At 35.8% G+C, this 19,005-nt stretch overlaps 1 protein-coding gene across 4 annotated transcripts in view; it reads right to left on the bottom strand.

Annotated features, from left to right (window-relative positions):
- CYLD (CYLD lysine 63 deubiquitinase) overlaps positions 1 to 19,005 on the bottom strand; it is a 58,290-nt gene that overhangs the window by 27,688 nt on the left and 11,597 nt on the right. For all 4 annotated transcript variants that reach the window (XM_045381710.3, XM_065537708.2, XM_015443064.4 and 1 more), the window contains exon 5: positions 18,092 to 18,197. In XM_045381710.3, the coding sequence (XP_045237645.1) occupies positions 18,092 to 18,197 (106 nt within the window). The remainder of the gene's footprint in view (positions 1 to 18,091; positions 18,198 to 19,005) is intronic.

Below are 19,005 nucleotides of genomic sequence, written 5' to 3'. Positions count from 1 at the left end.
TTTTCCATAATAGTATATGAAAAATTGTTCAAGAAATGTTGGAAGATGACATACAGATAACACCAAAAGTTGCATGCTGTAGACCTGGTGCTTCAAATTATCCTTCTTCAGGGCTCCAGCTCTAACTGTCTCATAGGACCAGGAGTTCTCCCTATACAGGCAATATTCATGGTGACTCTGACTGACAAGCCATCTCTACAAAAGCCATGTATTACTGTCTATCAAAATGTAAAATGCACATAGCCTTTGACGTAGCAATTCTACTCCTAGGAAGTTATCATTTTACACTGGCACACATGCTAACTGATACATAGATACGAAGTTATTCACTGAAGCACTGCTTATAACAGCAAAAGACTGAAAACAACCTAAATGCTCATCAGTAGGAGACTGGTTCAAAAACTATGATACATGCATAAAATGAAATATAATGCAATGATTCAAACAAAAGACTAAGTATACAACTTATATACTAATATTAAATAATCTCTAATATCTATTGTTAAGTTAAATAGGAAGGTGGCAACTTCCACTTCTGGAAAGATAAAGTAGATGTACGTCCTATTTCTCTTGCTAAGTACAACTAAAATCTCTAGACATAATATATAAAACAAATATAAGAAGACTTTGAAAGGTAGAGATGGGAAGGTAGACCAGCTAGGAACCTCAAGACCTAAGAAATAACATCATGGAGATTTCCCTCTGGGTTTTCTTCTAGACTACATTCTTATCTCATACTTAGAGCTAAAAAACTCAGCACCATGGAAACATCAATAGGCACAGACTAAAGAAGGCCCCAACAAAAGTTCTGCTCTCTCTAGCCAAAGGATATCAATTCTCCCCAAAGTCATATACAGGTTTAATGCAATTCCTATCAAAATCTCAAGAAGATTTTATATAGATGTACACAAGATTACTCTAAAATGCATACAGAAAGGCAAAAGATCTAGAACAACTAAAACAATTTTGGAAAAGAAGAATAAAGTAGGAGGAATTAGTTTAATAGATTGCAAGACTTACTAGTTAGCCACAGTGATCGAGACTGTGGTATTATGGGCAGTAGGACAGACACACAGATCAATGGAACCAAATGGAGAACCATGAAAGAGACCCACATAAATATACCCAACTGAATTTTGACAAAAGCAGATAAATAATTCAACGGAAGAAAGAATATTTTCAACAAATAGTGATGGAGCAATTAGATATCCACAGATTTTTTAAAAAATGAAATTCTACTTACATCTCACACCTTATACAAAACTAACTCAAAATAGATTATAGACTTAAATGTAAAAAGTAAATCTATGAAAGTTTTTGGAAAACAGAGAACAAGGATGCAAAGAAATTAGAACCCTCATACACTGTGGCTGGAAAAGTAAATGGTGCATCTCCTTCGGAAAACCATCTGGCAGTTCCACAAATGACTAGACACAAGGTCACCATATGACCCAGCAATTCCACTCCTAGGCAGTACCCAATAGAACTGAACACAGATGTCCACAGAATAACTTGTATATGAATGTTCACACAGCATTTTTAATATAGTCAAAAACTAGAAACTGATGTCCATTGACTGAAAAATGGATAAACAAAATATGGCAGATCCATTTATTGGAATATTATTCAACCATAAAGAAGGTTAGAGTACTGATTTTGCTATCACATGGATGAACCCTGAAAAGATTATGCTTAATTGAAGAGGCCAGACACAAAAGCCACACATTTTTTATTCTATTTATGTGAAATGTCCAGAATAGGCAAGTCTGTAGAGACAGAAAGCAGATCAGTGGTTGTCAGGGTCTCAGGGTAAGAGACAATGGGAAGTAACTGCTTAATGGGTACTGGGTTCCCATGAAAATGTTCTAGAACTGGATAGTGGTAAATGTTGCACAACATACTACATTTCAATTTTCAAAAGCTTAGGAGAAAATCTTTCATATGTAGAGCTAAACAAAAGTTGTTGAACTTGACATAAAAGCTTGATCCATACAAGGAAAACTTTATAAACTTGACTTCATAAAAATAAAAATCTTGTACTCTGTGAAAGACCCTATTAAGAGGATGAAAAGACAACTACACATTGGGAGATAAAATGTATCAAAGAATTCGTATCGAGGATACATAAAGACTTCTCAAAATTCAACAGTAAAAAAGCACAGGATCCAGTGAAAACCTGGGCAAAAGAGATGAGGACACCTTTCACTCAAGAATATATATGAAGGCTGGGCATGGTGGCTCATGCCTGTAATCCCAGCACTTTGGGAAGCCGAGGCGGGTGGATCACTTGAGGTCAGGAGTTTGAGACCAGCCTGGCCAACATGGTGAAACCCTCTCTCTACTAAAAACACAAAAATTAGCCAGGTGTGGTGGTGCACACCTGTAATCCCAGCTACTTGGGAGGCTGAGGCAGGAGAATCACTTGAACCCAGGAGGCAGAGGTTACAGTGAGCCGAGATCGCACCACTGCACTCCAGCCTGGGTGACAGAGCAAGACTCCATCCCCCACAAAAAAGAAAAAGAATATATACAGATGACAGTGAGCACACGGAACGATGTTCAACATCAGCAGCCATCAGGTAAACTCAAATCAAAATCACGATGAGATACAACTACAAATCTCTCTGAATGGATGAAATTTAAAATAGTGACAACACCAAATACTGGAAAGGATACAGAGAAACCAGATTACCCATATATTGCCAGTGGTAATGTAAAAGAGTACAGTCACTCTGGAAAACAGTTTAGCGGTTTCTTACGAAACTAAATTTGCAAATATCAGCAAGTATGCACTCGGACAATTATGTCCAAGAAATGAAGATTTATGTGCACTCAAGAAACTGCATACAAATATTCATAAAAGCATTATTCATAATAGCCAAAAACTGGAAACAAATCAGATGTCCTTCAATGGGTAAACAGTTAAACAAACTGATACATCCATAATATGGAATATTACTCAGGAATAAACAGGAACAATCCATGGATATATAAAATAATATAGATAAATCTCCAGAGAATTACGCTCAGTGAAAAAAGTGCCAGTCTCAAAAAGTTACATACTGTACAACTCCATTTATATAACATTCTTGAAATGACTGAATTATAGAAATGGGGAGCAGATGAGTGGTTGTCAGAGGTTAAAGATGGGGCAGGAGTAAGAGGGAATTCATGCGGCAATAAAAGGGCAACATAAGAGACCTTTGTGGGATGGGAATGTTCTGTCTTTTGATCGTATCAGGGTCAACATTCTGGTAGCACACGTCTTGTTTTACAAGATGTTACCACTGGGGAAAATGGGCTAAAGGGCACACAGGATCTCTCTCTCTCTGCATGTGAATCTATAATAATCTGAAATGCTGTAAATCATATAGCTGAAAAAGGGCTTGTATTCAGAATGTATAAATAACTCTCAAAATCCAATCATAAAGAAATAATTAAAAATTGGCCAAAGACTTTCACAGATACTAAACCAAAGAAGATACATAGATGACAAATACACACATGGAAAGCTGTTTGATATCACTGGCCACCAATGAAGCGCAGAGTAAAACCACAATTAGATGTTAATAAAATTTTAAAAACTGATCACACCAAGTGTTGGCAAAGATATGGAAGGATCATCTCTCTCATATACTCCTTCTGGGAATGTAAAATAATGCAACCACTTTGGAAACACAGCTTGGAAGGATTGGAGGTTTTATTTAAGTTAACAATCACCTATGATATTACCGGCCATTCCACATCTAGATAGGTGCCCAAGTGAAATGAAGGCATACGTCCATACGAAGATTTGTACACAAATTTTCATAGCAGCATTATTCATAATAGCCAAAAACTGAAAACAACTCAAGTGTCCATCAACAAGTGAATGGATATAGAAACTAGTATAACCATATCAGCAATAAAAAGGACAACATGATGGATAAAAAATAATTATGTCAAGTGAAACTAAGCCAGACAAAAAAGAATACATCCTGATATATTCCATTTCTGTAAAATCCTTTAAAATGTGAACAAGCGTATACTGACGTAAAGAAGACCAGTGGTTGTCTGAATGTAGAGGGTAGGAGGACAGCAAGAGGCAGAGGGAGGGATCCCAAGGGACATCCTTTGGGGTGATGGATATGTTCATGATCTTGATTGTAGAGATCGTCAAAAAAAATTGCATTATACTCCCAATCCCCACAACTAGAACAAGAGACACAGGTTGAACTAGAAAAGCAGAAATGTATAATTTTGGGGTGGTGCTAATTGATATGCTTCATCATAACAACTTCAAGAACCTGAACATAATGTCAAATTAGATATGTTAGCAGTGTTTTTAACCATTTAGAACAAATTAGATATGTTAGCAGTGTTTTTAATCATTTAGAACAGAAATATAAGAGAGAAACAATTTTATAACAGGTTTAAGATTCCTGCATCTTTTAATCAAAGGTATCCTTCAGAAGCCAACTATTACAAGCAATTGACTAGAAAGAATTCTTTCCCAAGTTTCCCAGCTATTCAACTGCTCCAAAAAGAATCTTTTTTCTTTTTTAAAGGCTGGAAATATTAGTTTTGTCTTACAAATGAAGGCAATTGGGCAAGAAAAAGAAACTAAGGAACTAAACGAGACACTTTCACTGTTTTTTTCCCCTCAAGAAAAGAGTCCTAATGATGACATGAAAGGCAGACGAAGACTCATTTAAATAAACTAAATTAATTTTCATTTAAACAACTTTAGTTTTTAAAGTCTATTTGCAAGCTTTATTTTGTTGACAAATAAGTGTAATTTATGTATTATGTTATAAAAGCTGGTATCATTCTTAATTATCTCCTATTGACGGTTTATGAAAATCAAGCTTTAAAAGAAAAAAAAATACCATTCTTTTCCTTTCTCTTCACTGCTCTGAGCCAGCAATAATGACAATGATAACTACTGATTTAGAAGATCAAAGTGTGCCTGACAAGTGACGCCCAAGATATTCATGTAAGTAATTTTTATTATTTTAATCCTCCACCAATATTTTAATAAAACAAAACTGTAAATGTTTTTAAGATAAATACTAGTAATGAAGAATTCTTTGTCAGGTTATATTCCAGGAAAAACAGAAAGGGTGGTTTTTTTCTTTGCTTTTCTTTTTTAGTGCTACTGTAGAACCCAAGATAATTTACATTTCAAACCAAATTGAGATGTGGAAAAAATATACAGAAGGAAATACAGCTCTAGAGTGTGTGTGTGGGAGAAAGCACTTCAAGTATTTATTTTACAGCCAAGTGAGAAAAACAATCAATTATACATAAGTCAACTTCATAGTTCAGGTATCTCAATCTTAAATTATAATACTAAACTAATGATTTCCCTAGTCTCCTAACCCATTCAATATAATGAATTACATTCAGTTGTAAAAGGTAAAATTCAAAGAAATGCAATTAAGGTAAGTAAAGAGAACGGTTACTGCAAATCGAAATGCTTTTTTTTTTTTTTTTTTTTTTTTTTTGAGCTTTCAAAAGTACCCCTTGGAATTTTATTAAAAAAAGAAAAATTGAAACCCACAAACCCACACAGGCATACCCCGGAGATATTGCAGGTTCTGTTCCAGACCACCACAATAAAGCAAATATTACAATAAAGCAAGTCACACAAATGTTTTGGTTTCCCAGTGCATATGAAAGTTATGTTTACACTATACTGTAGTCCATTACGTGTGCAATACCATCGTGTTATTAAAAATAATGTATATACCTTAATTTTTAAAATATTTCATTGCTAAAAAATGTTAATGATTATCTGAGCCTTCAAGGAGTCATAGTCTTTTTGCTGGTGGAGGCTCTTGCCTCAGTGTGGATGGCTGCTGACTGATCACGGTGATGGTTGCTGAAGGCTGGAATGACTGTGGCAATTTCCTAAAACAAGACAACAATGAAGTTGGCTCTTTCTTTCATAAAAGATTTCTCTGTAGCATGTGATACTGTTTGATAGCATTTTACTCACAATAGAAGTTCTTTCAAAACTGGAGTCAATCCTCTCCCAAGCCCTGCTGCTTCTTTACTAAGTTTACGGAATATTCTAAATCCTTTGTTGTCATCTCAGCAACACTCACAGTATCCTCACCAGGAGTTGATGTCGTCTCAATGAATCACTTTTCCTTTCCTCATCTGCTCAAGTTTTATCATGAGACTGCGGCAATTCAGTCAAGTACATTTTCAGGCTCCACCTCTAGTTCTAGTTCTTTTGCTATTTCCACCACATCTACAGTTACTTTTTCCAGTGAAGTCTTCAACCCCTCAAAGTCATCCATGAGGGTTAGAATCAACTTCTCCCAAACTCCTGTTAATGTTGGTATTTTGACCTCCTCCCATGAATCATGGATGTTCCTAATGGCATCTAGAATGGTGAATCCTTCTCAGATAGTTTTCAATTGACTTTGCCCAGTCTATCAGAGGAATCATGATCTATGGCAGCCTTACAAAATGTATTCCTTAAATAAAACTTGCAAATAGAAATTACTCCTTGATCCATATGCTGCAGAACGGATATTGTGCTAGCAGGCATGAAAATAACATTAATCTCCTTGTGCATCTCCATCAAAGCTCTTGAGTGACCAGGTGCACCATCAATGAACAGTAATATTTTGAAAGGAATCCTTTTTCTGAGCAGTAGATCTCAACAGTAGACTTAAAATATTCGTTAAGCATGCTGTAAACAGACGTGTTGTCATCCAGGCTTTGTTGTTCCATTTATAGAGCACAGGCAGAGTACATTTAGCATAATTCTTAAGGGCTTTGGGATTTTCAGAATCCTGGCTTCAACTTAAAGTCACCAACTGCATTAACCCCTAACAAAAGAGTCAGCCTATCCTTTGAAGCTTCGAAGCCAGGCATTGACTACTCCTCTCAGCTATGAAAGTCTTAGATGGTGTCTTCTTCCAATAGAAGGCTGTTTTGCCTACACTGAAAATCTTTTGTTTAATGTAGCCACTTTCATCAATTAACTTAGCTAGATCTTCTGATAACTTGCAGCAGTTTCTATATCAGCACTTGCTGCTTCACCTTGTACTTTTATGTTATGGTGATGACATCTTTCCTTAAAGTTTATGAACCAACCTGCGCAAGCTTCCAACTTTTCTTCTACAGCCTTCTTACCTCTCTCAGCCTTTACAGAATTGAAGAGAGTCAGGGTCTTGCTCTGGATTAGGCTTTGGCTTTGGCTTAAGGGAATGTGCTGGTTTGATCTTCTATCCAGGTAACAAAACCTTTCTCCATATCAGCAATAAGGCTGTTTTGCTTTTTTATCATTCATATGTTCACTAAAGTAGCACTTTTAATTTCCTTCAGGAAATTTTCCTTTGCATTCACAACTTAGCTAACTTTGGCACAAGAGGCCTAGTTTTCAGTCTCTCTCAGCTTTCAACACACCTTCCTCACTAAGCTTAATCATTTCTAGCTTTTGATTTAAAGTGAGAGATATGCAACTCTCTCTTCACTGAAATACTTAGAGGCCATCATAGGATTATGACTTGGCCTAATTTTAATATTTTTGTGTATCAGGAAATAGGGAGGCCCAGGAGCGAGAGAGACAGAGGCCCCACTGGTCAGTGGAGCAGTCAGAACATACACAACATTTATCAGCGGAGTCTGCCATCTTATGTGGGTGTGGTTTGTGGTGCCCTAAAACAATTTCAATTGTCATATCGAAGATCATTGATTACAGATCACCATAACAGATATAATAATAATGAAAAAGTTTGAAATATTGCAGGTATTACCAAAATGTGACACAGAGACACAAAGTGTGCACATGCTATTGGAAAAATGGCACTGATAGACTTGCCCAAAGCAGGATTGCCACAAACCTTCAATTAATAAAAAACACATATCTGTGAAGCACAATAAAGAAAAGCACTATAAAATTAGGTATGCCTGTATTTGATTTCATAAGACAAGTGAAATTACATTTAGCCATGTTACTTTGGGAAAAACAATATTGGCACGGAATTGGTTACCCCTGCAAGAATACAAAAATAATCAAAGAAAAATTATTTCACAAGTGATTCCCCCATAGCTATCCAGCAAGTTAACATTATAAAATAAGCATAACTCCTAGAATTTGCTTAGGACAGAGTGTCTCAAGCTTAGTTCTACTGAGGTTCTGAACCAGATAATTCTGAGTTGTGCAGGGCTGCCCTGTGCACTGTAGGAAGTTTAGCAACATCTCTGGCCTCCACCCATTAGAGGCCAGTAGTACTCTCACTTCAGATGTGGCAATCAAAGATCTCCAGACACTGCCAAATGTCCCCAGGAGACAAAAGCATCCCAGGCTGAGAACTACAGGCTTAGACCTAAAAAATGCACTAGTTACACAGTAAAAAATAATAGCATATTTTAAACAATAACAAGAATATCTAGAAAGAATTTAAAAAGCCAAAAGTTGGTCCTTTGGAAAAATGCAAGTCAGAAACCATGGTAAGATTGGTGAAGAATGTGAGAAAGCACAAATGATTAACATTTTGGATGAAAATAGGAACACAAGTGCAGGTGCTGCTGAGGCTGAACAGAAAATTAGAGGCTTTTATAAAGAACATGACACCCAAAGCTTTGAAAACAAATTAAATGGATACATTCATAAAAAACAAAACTTACAAAAGACAATCAAAAACAAATAGAAATGTTAAAGGATATTTCATCAGTAGCTAAACATTTCTACAAAAAGAAGCTTGCCAAATAGTCAAGGAATAGGTAATTCTAATCTTACATAAACTCTTTCAAAGAACAAAATAAAAGAAACCTTTCCCAGGTACCTTATGAGACAAGCATGACTTTGATTCCAAAACCAGACAAGGACAGCTAAAAGGGAAAAAGTATAAGCCAATATCTCTTATAAACAGAGATTTTAAAAACAGCATGCAAATACTAGCAAACTGGACCAAGCAAAGTATGAATCATGAGGAGGTTGGGTTTACATCAGGACGTAAGGTTGATTCAATATAAGAAAATTAGCAGATTAAAAGAAAATAGGATTATCTCAATAGAGAAAAAGGGTTTGATAATATTCAACATCAATTCATGATAAAACTATTAGAAAACTAGGAACCGTAGGTAACTTCTCTAACCTGACAAATGACAGATACAACAACAAAACTCGATAGCAAACATCACATTTAATAATGAAACGTCGCAAGCATTTTCTTTAAGATCAGAAAAAAAGGCCAAGATGCCAAGATGCCTTCCATCACTACTTCTATTCAATATTGTATTCAGAGGTCCTAGCTAGGACAGTAAGAAACCATTTTTAAAAATAAAAGATAAGAATTCAGAAGAAGAGGCAAAACTGTTATTATGTGCAAACTATAATGACTGAGTATTTTACAAGTACTCCATAGATTGTGAGTAAGATATTTTAGTAAGACTGTTGGTAAGAAAAATCAGTACACGAAAGTCAATTGAAATTGACTTCATTCCCACTAGGATGGGAATCAAAAAGTCAGATAATAACAAGTATTGACAAGGACATGAAGAAATCAAACCCCTTATACACTGCTAGTAGGAATGTAAAATGGTATGGCTGCTTTGGGAAATAGTCTGGCAGTTCCACAAATGATTAAACATAGAGTTATGATATGACCCAACAATTCCACTCCTAGATATAAACCCAAGAGAAACAAAAGCATATGTCCACACAACAACTTGTACATGCATGTTTGTGGCAGCATTATTCGTTTTAGCCAAAAGGTGAAAAAAAGAAAAAACTAAATATCTATCTACTGGTGAATAAACAACTTGTGAGGTATCCGTAGAATGGGTTATCATTCTGCCTTAAGAAGGAAGGAAATTCTGACACAAGCTACAACATGGAGGAACCTTGAAAACATTATGCTAAGTGAAAAAAGTCAATCACAAAAGACCACATATAATGTGATTCCATTTAAATGAAATGTCCAGAAAAGGCAAACATACAGAGACAGAAGTAGACTGGTAGTTGCTTAGGACTAACAAGGATGAAGGGTTTTGGGGGGTGATCACTAAGGGGTACAGCATTTCTTTTTGAGGTGATGAAAATGTTCTAAAATTATCTTGACAATTGCACATGTCTGTAAATGCATTAAAATGCACTGAACACTGAGTGAATTATAAACTAGATCTCAGTAAAGCTGTTTTCTTAAAAAAAGAATCAATTGTATTTCTACATCAGCATGACACTGTTAGAAAATATGCTTTATAATGCATCAAAATGCATGTAAGCTCTTGATGGAGAAAATTATAAAATTTTACTAAAAGGAAATTAAATAAATGAAAGAATATACAATGTTCATGTATTAGAAGTTTCAACATCATAGAAACGTCAATTCTCCTCCAATTGTTCTACAGATTAATTTCAATTCCAAAATCCTAACAGAACTCTCTTATAGTATTTGAGAAGTTGATAGTTAAACTTACAATGAAGCCCAAAGCTAATAATAGCCAAGACACTCATTAAGAAAACGAACAATGGAAAAGTACTCTCACAGCTACCAAGACTTCTAAAGTTATGGATAGACTTAGTGTAGGGAAATAACAGGGCTCAGAACGATCCACACGTATACATCTGGAAATTTGGCTTATACACAGCAAGCATGGAAGGTCAAACTGGGTATCTGTACCCATATTTCATATCCTGTATAAAACCAAATCCAAGTGAATAACACACTTAAATGTGAAAATGCAAAACTACCAAGAAGACAACTATTTTGAAAACAGTATATAGAACAGGAAAATTCAAAAGAACAGTGAGAGGAGACTAGTGTTAATAATATTAAAACACGTTATAAAGAATCACACGTGGAAGCAGAGTGTGGGAAGATGAACAAAGGGGACTTGGCAGGTGGCGGGGTGTGGATGATGGGAAGTTGCCTGGCGGGTACAACGTGCACTGCTCCAGTGATGGATGTGCTGAAGGCCCTGACCTCACCACAGTGCAATATAGCAGTGTAGCACAATTACACCTGTACCCCACGAATATATACAATTTTTAAAATATCATTAAGAACAATGTGGTATTGAAACGTGGGGAGATACAACAGAAAGTCCAGAAATATACTGCACACAGAAATTTAGTATGATGAAAGTGGCCTTTCAAACCAGTAAAGATGGACTTTTTAATAAATGATACTAAGACAACAGAGTATCTTCTACCTGTGGGCAAACATAAAAACTAAACTGGATTTGTATTTCACATCATATACCACATAAAACAGAAATGGGTAAAAAATACAGATAGATAGATAGATAGATAGATAGATAGAGATATGTACTAAAACCACAGAGTACTAGAAGAAAACACAGGGAAATTCCCTTATAACCTTAGAGTAACTCAAAATCTAGAATCCATTAAAACAAAAAGAATACAACAGCATAAAAATTTTATAAATCCTGCATGGCAAAAAGCACCAAAGTGAAAAGACATCACACTAAGTGAAATGTACCAGATACAAAGGACAAATGTATGACACCACTAATATGAGATACCCAGAGTAGGCAAAGTCATAAGGACAGAGAGCAGAGAACAGAGATGACCAGAGGCTGGAGGGAGAGAGGAACCAGCAGGTATCTCTCGATAAGTATAGAGTTTCTATTTGGGATAGTGAAAAAGGATTCTGGAAATAGTGGTGATGGCTGCACAATTGTAAACATACGTAATGCCACTGAATTATACACTTAAAAATTGTTAAAATGGTACATCTTGTTATGTATATTTTACCACAATAAAAACGAATGAGGGTGACCAGATAAATAAGCAATTTTACAAAAAGACAAATGAGGGTGGACGAGTGGGCAACATTTGCACCTTGCATCACAAAAGAGTTTGCCACCCTAACACATGAAGAAATCAGTGAGAAAAAAGACCAATAACCTAACCCAATTTAAAAATAGGCAACAGATGCAAACAGTTCACAGAAAGAAAAATTACCCTTAATCATATGCAAAAATGTTCAACATCACTCATCAGAGAAATACAAATTTCTATTTGCAAATATATTATATACACTGAAATATATTTTTTATCGATCAGATTGGAAAAAAAGTTAATAACACACTCTCATGGGAAAGCTGTAAGTTACCCTTGTATGCTACTGGCAGGAACATAAATTGTTATATCCACGACTGAAGGCAATTAACAATATCTAGAAAAATACCAATGCATACACCCTTTCATCAAACAACTCCACTTCTGGGAATATATCCTCCAGATATGCTAGCAGGTGTGGGAAACAGATACGTACAGGTTACAGTAACATTGTGTGGAATATCAAAAAGTCAGAAACAACCCAAATATCCACTGATAGGAAACTGGTTAAATACATTATGGAATTTTTTTTCCATACAATGGAAAATTATACACTATAAAAAACAAGAACCTCTGTTTGCATGTATACAAAGAGTTCTAACATATAAAATTAAGAGAATAAAGCAAACGGCAGAAGAGCACATCTAGTACACTCCTTGAATTAAAAGGGAAGGGGAAATAAGAATATTTATATTGTATAAAGAAACACTGGAAAGATACATAAGAAATTCATAAAAACTGTGACTAGTGAGAAACAAAGGATGGAGTAAGCAGACAACTGAGGCAGAGGGGATAAAAATGGAAATGAGATATTTTACTGTACTTTTAAATTTTGATTTGAGATATATGAATGATTTCTTATTTAAATTGTTTTAATAATTTGATAGAGGTTTCTAATTCAAGGGTATATATGTATTAGTTAAAACCCAAATAAATCCATATGGTCATTATATGTATGACTTCTATCTGAAATGAAAAAGAAAACCCTAAATACTTATCTCTAGTTAATTAGATGCACACTGAAGTATTTAGGAGGAAGTGAACTGGTGTCTGCAGCTTAATGGGAAATGCACAAGAAAACGTGATGGATTAGTACGTGAATAGAAAGGCGGACAGATACATATAAAGCAAGTAAGATGTTGATTGTAGGATCCAGATGATATGCATAAGGATGCTTATGCAATATACAATTTTCAGGTTTTCTGTTTAAAATGTCATAACAAAATGTTAAAAGATGTTTTATTAAAATTCTCGAAATAGAGAACTCATGAATCAATAAATGAGCACCTCAACAGAAAAACAGGCAAAAAATACGTGTTTAATAGAAGATACAAATGTTGTATAAACATATAAAAGGCTGTTCGATCCTACTTGTAATCTGGGAACTACAAACTTTTAAACCACCTTGAGATACCATTTCTCAGCTGTCAGACTGACAAAAATTTTAATCAGTACCAAGTGTTGAAAAGGAGGAGGAAACAACCTAAAACCCAAGTGTCCATGAATATTACAATGGGCACCAAACTGTGGAATAGTCACATAACGAAATATACTATGAAGCAGTGAGAGGGAACAAACTACTAATACCCAAAAGAATCTCAAAATACATTTTAAGTAAATGATGCAAGTAATTTAAAAATCAGTAAGATTTTAACTACATTAAGTTCAAAAGCAGGCTAAACTAAACAGTATATTGGTTATAGAGCTACAATTAAGTTATTAAAAGCAAGGAAAAAATTAATGAGCAAAAATCAGAATAGTGGTCACCCGAGGGAGAGATTGCAGTTATAATGAAGACAAGATATTGCAGGTGGTTTTTAAGGTATTTCTAATGTCCTGTTTCTTAACCTAGATGGTCAGTTTCATGAGTGTTCATTATTATTCTTAATATATGTTGTTACATACACTTTTGCAAATACATTCCACAATACAAAGTTTCTTTTTTGAGATGGAGTCTCGCTCTGTCACCCAGGCTGGAGTGCAATGGCACGATCTCAGCACACTGCGATCTCCACCTCCCGGGTTCAAGCGATTCTCCTGCGTCAGCCTCCTGAGTAGCTGGCACTACAGGTGCACGCCACCATGCCTGGCTAATTTTTGTATTTTGAGTAGAGACGGGGGTTTCACCATGTTGGCCAAACTGGTCTCGAACTCCTGAAGTCACGTGATCTGCCCACCTCGGCCTCCTAAAGTGCTGGGATTACAGGCGTAAGCCACTGCACCTGGCCAAAAGTTTCTTAAATATGAAAATGATCAGCACATTGCCCGTTTTTTTCCTTTTTTTTTTTTTTTTTTGAGACATTGTCTCACTCTGTCGCCCAGGCTGGAGTGCAGTGCCGCGATCTCAGCTCACTGCAAGCTCCGCCTCCTGGGTTCACACCATTCTTCTGCCTCCGTCTCCCGAGTAGCTGGGACTACAGGTGCACACTGCCCATTTTTAAGGATTAAAAATGAATTATTATAATATTAACATAAACATTCAAATGAAATCGTTTAATAGCCATCTCAATTTTAACACGATCAAAACCAACATCCTGACTTCCAACTCTCACTCCCCGCCTCTGCCTGTTGTCTTTCCCACCTGGGTAAATTGCCCCTCCAGCCTACCAGTTGCTGAGTCCAAACCTTGGAATCATCTTTGATTCTGTTCTTTCTTACTCAAATCTCACACCCAACCCATCTGCAAATCTTGTTAGGGATCTTTACATTATATCCAAAATCCTTCACTTCTCACCATCCTCTTCATACCACCCCAATCCCAGCCACCACCGTCTCTCACGCGGATAACTACCACAGTCTCCTTCCTGGTCTCCCTGTCTCTGTCCTCCGTCTAGTTTACTCTCAACAGGCAGCCAGAGAGATCATTTTAAAATGCAAATTAGGGTGAGTTGTCCTTTGTTCAAAACCCACCTATAGCTCCCCACCTCTGTCACTGTGAAAGCCAAGAATCCACACAACAGCCCACTTAGCGCTACCTGTTCCAGCTCCCACTGCGGCTCCTACCACTTTCTCCCTCACTCCATCTGCTACTACCACAGCCAACTCTTCACATTGCTCAAACTGGCCATGCTGGCTATGGCCTTGGGCTCTCCCTTGGAATCCACATGGTCACTCCCAAACTTCCTTCATGTCAAGAGCTCATATGTCACCTTATTAGAAGGTTCATCAGAACTACCCTATATGAAATTGAAAAATCCTGCCTTACAACCCAGTGCTCCCTTCCCCCTCACCTTCTTTATCATTCTCCATCTTATTATCATGTAATTAATCATATACATTATATACTTACTGTCTCTACTCACTAGAATGAAAACTCCACACAAGAAGAATTTTTACCAGTTTTTCTTCCTACTATATCCCCAACATCTAGGTAAGCACTTAATAATATCTGAATGAAGGAAAGGCCTTTTATTAAACTCTTCTTTAAATGATAAGCACTTATCATAATAGTTAAAAGTATTTTAATTCATAAAATAATAAATTGTATTATCTCCATTAACAATCATGAAAAAGTAAATTAAATTTTGCCAAATAAAATATCAAGCACATATATGCTTTTTCCTGAATATACACCATTTGTTTCCGGAACCAAAAACAAAAATAGCTAGGAATTCCATTTGCAATAAATTAAAAATTGATTTTAAAAAAATCAAGTAAAGTATGTCACAATTTGATGAAGTAAAATTGAAATAACGCTATAGTTTGAATCCTATACCTCCAACTAAATTAATGTGCTCTTGCTGTAAAGCTAAAAACTAAAGCAGAAACCATGCCCTAACGTGAAAAACAAGCATTGATTACTTGCCCCAGCAACAGGAAAACAGGAAGGGCAAACAGTGCAGGCTAAAAGGAACCTTAAGAATCATCTAGTATTAGTCCCTTCATTTTTACAACAAAAGAAACTAAGGACTTGAAATGACCTGGAAAAAAAAAAATTAGTTTGCTTATTCAATTGTGATCCTTGCTATAGCAAAATTCAGCTTTTATAGAATTAGAGACAAAATATATCTCCATGGAAACAATATTCCCAAGTACACATGTAAGACTGAGAAGTATGGTTTTCTATGCAGGTCTTCACATCCTAAATATACAAATAGGATTTGGGGTGGGGAGGTACTGAAAAGAGCACAGTTCTAATCAGACAGGTCTGGATTTAAATTCTGGCTCTACCATTTACTTTGATTTTGGTAATTTTTGTCCATCGGAGCCCCAGCTTTTTATCAGCAAGATGGGGATCATTAAGACCTACATTATAAGTTTGTTAGGAATGTAAAAAAGTATTAAGTCATCTAACTCAGGGCCTGGTACATTCCTGGCTACAGTCTGCCTGCAGGCCTTCTGACATTTTAATCAGAGTTGCAAAATGCTCAGTGAGAATCACCATCTCTGACTGCCACTGTTGGCTTTATTGCACTAGCCTATATCACAGAGAGCTCCACTAACAGCAGGGCAATGAAACTGTTGATGCTGTTATCAACAGAAATTGTCAATTACCTGACAACAGATGCTAGGTGCTACTTGTTTGAGGCAAAATAAAAGACTGCTTGATTTTTCTTCTAAATGTAAAGTTGAGCAATCTATTTCTTACTAAAGTCCTGATCCCTGATCAATCATGCCTTCTCAAAACCAAAAGGGATCTCGCAGGTCATCTAGCAAGAATATTCTCCACAGTACATTAGGTTAGATTAGATGACCAATTTCTGTGTAAAGCCTGCTAGTTTAAACCAAGCTCTCACTCAGGTAGCAGTTTATTACATTTTCTGATCCTTCTAATTACCAGGAAGTGTTTTTTCCCCCACTAAGAATGGACAGGTGATGAAAAAGTGAATGAAAACATATTAATGCCACCCTTATACTCATATACTTCTGGAAACAAAAATCTTAATTATTTTCATTTGAAGGTAACAAAGGATATCCTATTTAATAACAGTTCCACAATATAAAAGTCAAGTTCCAAAAATACACCTTGAAGCTTACATTTACATTCTCAACATATATATTAGAAAGTTTGTCTTATACAAAGACTTAAATCTAAGACCTGAAACCATAAAGATTCTAGAGGATAACTGGAAAACTCCTTCTAGACACTGGCTTAGGCAAAGACTTCATGACCAAGAACCTGAAAGCAAATGCAACAAAAATGATAAATAGACGAGACTTAATTAAACTAAAAGGCTTCTGCACAGCAAAAGAAATAATCAGTAGAGTGGAAGAAAATCTTCACAATCTATACAAAGAACTAATATACAAAATCTACAAAGAACTCAAACAAATCAGCAAGAAAAAAACAAACAATCCCATCAAAAAATGGGCTAAGGACATTAGCCCACTTTTAGACAATTATCAAAAGAAGATATACAAACAGCCAACAAGCATATGGGAAAATGCTCAGCATCACCAATTGTCAGGGAAATACAAATCAAAACCACAATGATACCACCTCACTTCTGTGGGAATGGCCATAATCAAAAAATCAAAAAATAATAGATGTTGGCATGGATGTGGTGAAAAGGGAACACTTTTACACTGTTGGTGGGAATATAAACTAGTACAACCACTATGGAAAACAGTGTGGAGATTCCTTAAAGATAAAAGTGGCTCTACCATTTGATCCAGCAATCCCACTACTAGGAATCTACCCAGAGGAAAAAAAGTCATTATAAGAAAAAGATACTTGCACATGCACGTTTACAGCAGCACAATTTGCGATTGCAAAAATATGGAACCAGCCCAAATGCCCATCAATCAACGAGTTGATAAAGAAAATGTTGTACATATATATATATATATAAACATATATATATATATAGTACATACACACACACACACACACACACACACACACACCCCATGGAATACTACTCAGCCATAAAAAAGAATGAAATAATGGCATTCGCAGCAACCTGGATGGAATTGGAGGCTATTATTCTAAGTGAAGTATAATAACTCAGGAATGGAAAACCAGATACTGTATGTTCTCACTTACATGTAGGAGCTAAGCTATGAGGATGCAAAGCTGTAAGAATCATACATTGGACTTTGGGGACTCAGGGGGAAAGAATGGGGGTGGCAAGCGGTAAAAGACTACACATTATGTACAGTGTACACTTCTCGAGTGATGGGTGCACCAAAATCTCAGAAATCACCACTAAAGAACTTATTCACGTAACCAAATACCACCTGTTCCCCAAAACTTAATGAAATAAAAAAAAATAAAAATGTTTAAAAAATTGTAAAAAAAGAAAGTCTGCCTTATAAATGTATAAAACAAAGAAAACATACCTGGGATGATATCATTGATGTGCAACAGAATTGTACTTTCAACACACGCAAAACTGCAAAGCTGCACTCCGTCGAATCTTCCATCCCAGTTGCCAATAGGGTTATCCTAGAAATTAAATAATAAACACTAAAATCCTCCTCAATGAAATGTAAATGTGAAAGTCTGTATTTTCCAAAAGAATCCTCCAAAATATTTTACATTGGTAAATGTTAACAATTTTACCTAAAAGAAAGAAAGAATACATTAGGAATAGTTGCCATAGTAATAAGGCTTTGCTTTTTTCGTTTGTTTGTTCATTTTTTTTCCTTAGGGAAATGAGATCCAAGAATAACCAAGTTACATAGTAAACCCCTAGATAAGCAAAGAATCAAAAGTGTTTTTTGTACTTTACTGAACAATACATACTAGTCTATGGAATAACACCCATTTGAGGTTTTAAAAGACAATGTTTGCATAGAAAGATTCATTAATAATATATTATTTCACCCAGAAACATGCCTCTAATTAGCCCTAGGCTCTTCATATTCCCTGAGTACTTAAATATTGTCGATCTGAACTTCTGTATGCCTTTCTGTACATAAAAAGTCTATCTTCTAATTGTTCTTTTGTCATTTTATGCACATACAGGAATCTTCTCCAAGATGGAGATGTTTATATTTAATTATTTGATATTCTAATATAGTGCCAACTAGCACTGTGCTGTTCAGGGAACTACATCAGTAGATGGGCCAGACAACTGCCCTGGGCACGAATGTGCATGGCATGCTAAAATGCCCCTGGCAATAGAAGATGAATAGAAGGAAAAGGAGATAAAGAAAGAAGTTCTGGCATTTGCTCTCAAGGACTATAATAGAAGTGTTTGGAATAAATGTCTACACAAGTCAACTATGGGACAGACGGAGGCAGGAAGAGA

This window comes from Macaca fascicularis, chromosome 20, assembly GCF_037993035.2.
Source record: "Macaca fascicularis isolate 582-1 chromosome 20, T2T-MFA8v1.1".
Taxonomy (NCBI): Eukaryota; Metazoa; Chordata; class Mammalia; order Primates; family Cercopithecidae; genus Macaca; species Macaca fascicularis.
This window is presented reverse-complemented; position numbering and strand designations above follow the sequence as displayed.